General features: G+C 37.2%; 1 protein-coding gene across 1 annotated transcript in view; it reads left to right on the forward strand.

Annotated features, from left to right (window-relative positions):
- Nucleotides 1-6,123, forward strand: part of LOC107040970 (dystrophin, isoforms A/C/F/G/H) — a 332,601-nt gene that overhangs the window by 121,102 nt on the left and 205,376 nt on the right. The window contains exons 24-25 of the mRNA XM_015261308.1: nt 5,101-5,312; nt 5,397-5,551. Of these exons, the coding sequence (XP_015116794.1) occupies nt 5,101-5,312; nt 5,397-5,551 (367 nt within the window). The remainder of the gene's footprint in view (nt 1-5,100; nt 5,313-5,396; nt 5,552-6,123) is intronic.

Consider the following 6,123-nt stretch of genomic DNA (forward strand, 5'->3'; position numbering starts at 1 on the left):
CCCGCCCCACCACCCCAAGAACAAACGCGCAAAACAAAAATTGTCAATTCAGAACATATCGCAATACTTCCGCAATTACGCAGAAATGTTGCTGCACAGCATGCAGTACAATCCCCGTCCCTCGCCAACTCGAGCATCATACAACACGAGAATGGTATTGTCACGAGAATCACTACACGCTGTTCGACACCGCAGAGATGTGTCTACAGACGAAGTTACAGTGGCTATTCACCGGCATAACTCGGACGTTCCTCTGTCATATCCGGCTGAACAACGAGAAATTGACGACAGGAGACGAACTGACTATCCACCCCACCAGGGTATGTCAGGCATGAAGATTGCCACATAAGCAAACATCAAAAAAAAAAATCCACCGGCCAATATCACCTCAATGCATCCTGCACATTTTATCAAATAAGTACTTTATTGCACTGCGAGATGCACAAGCCGTCAACTTTGTGTTCCATAATAACGAGTGTGAAACTCGTGCTTAACGTTGCGTGCCAAGCTCAATACCAAATTACTCCCTCGACCCCTTGAATGGTTCCCTGAACTGCGCGGGTCGATCGCTCTCTGGTACGAGAGGTGAAAAAAAAATTGACCGAGTCAATAACAAAATTGGAATGCTATTCCCATTTTTCTGATGTTTTACTTTCCCCCCTCCCTCACGGAAAGAAAAATATACCTGAATCAAGTATATTTTATACTCAATTGGGGGATGGGTATTTCAATTCGAAAATGATTCTTTTGTATTTCTGTTTCAGGTTGTAGTAAGCCCTCTTGAGTGTAATATAAGGGTCAGGCACTAAGTGTCAGAATATAAGGGTCAAAAAGTGGAGGTTAAAAAATGAGGGTCAGAACATAAAAGTAAAAAAAGTGGGTGTCAGGCAATGAGGGTATAAATATAAGTCATATATTATGCTTGATCACTGTTCTTAGCCCTTATATAACCCTTATTGTCTGACACCCACATTTTTTACTTTTATGTTCTGACCCTATTTTTTCATCCTAATATTCTGACCCTCTTTTTTTAACCTCCACTTGTTGACCCTTATATTCTCCCACTTGGTGCGTGACCCTTTTATTACACTTGAGAGCGCTTGGTACAGCCCGGACTGATACAAAATAATCATCCGCGAATTGAAATACTGATCCCCTATTCGAGTAGAAAATACACTTGATAAGTATATTTTATACTCCATTCAGTTATATTTTTTTTCCGTGCTCTCACTCCTTTTGTTCCCGGTTGAATAATCCGAGTGCAGCGACTCCAGTTGGCTTTGGCAATCAATGCAACTGAAATATATGAAGAGAAGTTGTCTGCAGTCAACAAGTTCTCCACCACTAGTTGTTGAATTCGTCCTTCCACATCCAACAAACTTTTGTGAACGAGATTTAGTCTAGGATTCGGTATGTTTCCATGAAGTCTGAGTGTTACAGAGTTCCTCCTCTGCCAGTGACATGTTATCTCTGTCATCAGTTTCCGTTAGCTTCTATCTGGAAGTGAAAATACCTCCAAAATCAATGGATAATTGTGGAGGGTGCAAAAAGGGATGCAATAAATGAATGAGTGACCTACAATCAGGAAAATTAATTTGTCTTAATGGGCGAGTGACACGTGATCAATTGTACTAATCTCCGGATAAAACAGTGTTTGCGTGCAACAGTATGCATGGCATTGATGTCGAATATAATGGAGAAGTGGACGATGCGCAGTCCCAGCCCTTTCAATGGCCAGCCGAGTGGAATGATCACGATAGAAACTAGATCGATTTGGTCTTTCGTATGGTGATACTGTCTGTCATAGAGTCACGCGATCGTCAGTGCTCATCCACTGAAAATTCTACGTGTTGCCACTGGAAAGTGTTTATGCGAATTCATTGTGTTCATGCAAATCTGATCCAGCGCTTGAAGAACTAGAGAAAAACGTAGAGAAAAAAAAGCTTCTGGTTTCCAGCGCCAAATCAGCACGGAATAAGGGACTGGTCAGTAAAAACTGGTTGTGATCAGCTTTGGATCAGATTTGTAGCCGTTAAGATACATTTTTGGTTTTATTTTCTTAAGGTACTTCCTCAGTTAGTTATGTGGGAACAGTCGACAATGTACACGGAGAAAAATTTTCTAGAAAAATTCTAGTACGAGTACTGGAAAAAATCACAATCCACCGGCTGTGAAAAATTCTAGTGTTGTTAAGGTAAAATTCCTTGGTATTTCTAGTAGAATTTCTGGGGATTTCTGTGAAATTTTCACAGAACTGGCATTTTGAGCGGCTCAAATGAGCTGAGGGAAATCCCTTAGGTGGGCGATACATGCACCAGCTCTCCTACGAAATATCACGTCACGAAGTATTTATTATAGTATTGAATAAGTATTTAAATAGAAAGCTGTTTGATGCATATATCTTAACATATCCGTTATTTATATCCGCCAGTCGTTTACCTCGTTCTCCGGTTCAATAATCTAAGCCGGTTTTGTTGTATTCAAGTTAGGGCTTTGCAGACACCTGAGCTTAAAGCCAGATAAAAGCAGCAGCAGTCGTACTTGCCGCTTCTCCATTCCAGCTGTGTCCCATCATTCATCTCGTTTACTGGCCTCCTCCCCTTCCACCCGGGAGCGTGATACATCAGCCACTTTACTTCCGGCTTGGAGCCAAGTACGGAAATACAGAAGTTATGCTACATAGCCTTAAGCCAGACTACCTTTCTTCCTGCATTACGAAGACGCGTGCGCCATTTCTGGATGCATTAGACTCCCTAATACTGGCCCTAAAGATAACACCAACTCTTACGGGTAATGTGAGTTAGTTGGTGGAGTTTGTTGACGTATGATGTTCAAAATTCTATTGGTGGTTGTTCAAGGGTGAATAGGGCGGTTAGTCTGAATACCGGGGGTAGGGGAGAGAAGTCAAATTTCTCCTACGGCACTGGAACATTTGCGGCTCTCATGATGAGAAACTTCTTTTCACAGCAAAAAACTTTCAATCGCCGAGCAATTTCGCTTCGACTAAAATTGATGTTTTTTATTTAAAGTGAGTTATCAATGAATTAGGGATAGCCATATTCATAAATCAATTCAGTAGCCAAGCGGTAACCCGGTTGAAGTCGATTTTGACTTTCGGCCAATTTCTAATGAATATCTCGGAATCTAAGAGAAATAGCAAAATTTGGTGGCACCTCTTTTCAACTATGCGACATTTCAACTGAAATTTTCAACTAGTTTTTGTGAAATTACTATATTTTTAGGAATTTGCCAAATTTTTTGATTTTCATTTTTTTTATTCTTTGCTTTTCAACAGACAACGTAATGCAACTCAGTTTAACTATTCAACTAACACATTAATGATTAATATCATACAAAGATTCAATTTGATTTTCTATCAACAATTATAAGAGATCAATAATTTAGTATTAATAATTAATTCGATAATTTTTTTTTTGCTGTTTTCCGAGTAACTGAATTGATTAAATTGTATTTCGTATGGATTATCCTTTTTCAAATTTTACGGGGATTGATACAATATCATTTCGCAAGGATTATCCCCTCTCAAATTTCTCACCGGAAAATGTAGATATGGGTATGAATTCGTAAACACACGAATATTTTGTTTGAATTAATGACGTTTTGAGAGATTTAGGAAATGCAGTCTTCTCAACTCGGCGACATTTAAATTAACGACAATAATTAATAATAATTTCATCCCTTTGGCGTGTATTTAAATTTGAGCAGTTGAAATGTCGTAGTTGAAATGTTGCCTAGTTGAAAAGACATGGATTCAAAAATGTTTCTCATGACTTTTTTTATAACCCTCAATTGGCTCCGCAAAAAAATCATGACAAAATTTGTTCTATCTCTTTTAGATTCCGAGATATTATAAGACTAATCTCAGTTCAAACGGTTGCCAAGATTGGCGATTGTCGGAAATTTGTTAATGACAAATCAGTAATTCATTGAATCGGAATTTCGTTTGCGAATTGATGAAAATTCGCTCGATAAACGAGAGGTTCGAATATGCATCTGACATCGAATTCAATTCCGTATTGTTTATGTATTGAAGAAAAATATTAAAAATAACTTGAAAAAAACAATCGATTCGCATTGTGTTGATAATTTCATAGGGAAATTTTTAGAATTTCGATATTTCCAAAAGTACGACAGATAATGAATTTTTATTAATCACGGAAAGGGTCTATAAATGGCATGGACGGCGTATTTGAGGGGTTAATATTAATTAAGGAATATTATGAGATGTTGCACCTTATAATAATTGATGTTTACTTATTTTCATTGAAATTTGAAAAATAACATAATTGGTAATTTAAATTGTCGATTGACTATGAATTAACTAATTGACAATATGGAATTGTGCATTGACAATTGAGCAAATATTTCTAAATTTCATAAAAGTATTTTCGATTAGCCAAATAATCGTCAATCTTCCGAACTCCAGTATTGATTAATAAAAATTTAAAAATTGGTGAGTAACATTAACAATTGACTTAATCAAAATTTAACTGTAATTGGAATTTATGATTATGCCGATGTCTGGGAAATATTTTTCTCCCTGTGATAATGAAATCCTCGTGTTTTCAAAATATCTCTCCTGAAGTCTTCTTAATTGATATCGATGGTGAGACAATGCTATATACATTCGATTCTCTCCATTGTAGAATCCATTCTCTTCGATGGAAGATGTGCTCGAGGTTTATCCCATATTCGTTTCTGTCTCAAAGGTAGAAAATGGTTTTTCTTCCGAGTGCCATTGTGTGATTCATTTGATGTACCAAAAAGAAAGTGACGAAGTCTTTGTTCCCGATTCTCCACTTACTAACAACCCGAGCACTCACCTCTGGCCTCCCTGCACTCTCTTAAAACTTTAATTATTTCCAGTAGAATTTTACCAGGCGTTTATTCTGAATATGCAGATTTTTTTTTTACTCGCTTGGCAAAATTAAATTTCCCCCTGGAAATTCTTGCAGCTGAGGCTAACATGAAAAACAAACGAAATGCTGAAGGAATATTTAACATTGCGAATGGTGAAATGATGTGGTGCGAGTTTGCATTCTACATCACATGCAAATTATTCTGTTAATACTATTACAGTTACAAAGCTGCGCGAGCACTGGGACGAGACAAATTCAAAAGTTATGCAGCGAAAGACGCAATTGGATGCTATGCTGGGTGACAGTCAGAGATACGAGGCAAAACGAAATGAAGTGGAAGTGTGGATCGATCGAATGGAGCTGAGACTCACGAGAATGCGATCTGTGGGGCACACTGCTGATGTTCTTGAGGCACAGCTCCGAGAGCAGAAGGTACATTTTTCAGTCAATAAACTCATGCATAGATTCTCCAATCTGTCAATACCATTTACACAATTTATGTTTATTTTTCTGCAGTCCTATCACGCTGAACTCCATCAATACAAGCATCAAATCGAGCTGTTCAATCAATTAACACAGAAACTAATAGCCGTGTACCAGCAGGATGATACAACACGTGTCAAAAAAATGACTGAAACAATCAATCAACGCTATAACAATTTGAACACCAGGTAAACGCTGCAAATAACAGTTTTGCTTGTGAATGGACGCCTTGTATTTGACGGATTTTTCGATTTTCTAATTGGGATTGCAAATGGTGTAGAATGTCATGAAACGTGAAGACATGATGAACCGCGATGAAGCTGAAACTAGCGAAAGATTCGATAGGAGAAGATTTGTCTTAGGCGAATCTAGGGATATACAAATGTTTTTAAGTAATGTACAAACTCTTTCGCACTTAAAAATATTTGTACATCTGATTATTTCACTCTTCTACACTTAAATATCCCCTAAATGGAATTTTCTGCCGGCGAATATTCTGCTAGTTTCACCTTCATGTTTTTAGGGTCACGTCTGTATGTATATATATGATACCTTAGATTTTTGGTGATTAATTTTTAGAAAATTCATAAATACGGTGAAATTTGTAGATAAAAATCTGAAATTTTGGCTCATTGTAGCTGTTATTCTTCAAAAACTACTGCACTGAGTTCCATTTTTTTTTCGAAATACTCGTCTCGAAGGCCTCTATCTGTATCAAATATATATATATATATATATATATATATATATATATATATAT

Source organism: Diachasma alloeum, unplaced genomic scaffold, assembly GCF_001412515.2.
Source record: "Diachasma alloeum isolate Michigan unplaced genomic scaffold, Dall2.0 Dall_scaffold_00351, whole genome shotgun sequence".
Taxonomy (NCBI): domain Eukaryota; kingdom Metazoa; phylum Arthropoda; class Insecta; order Hymenoptera; family Braconidae; genus Diachasma; species Diachasma alloeum.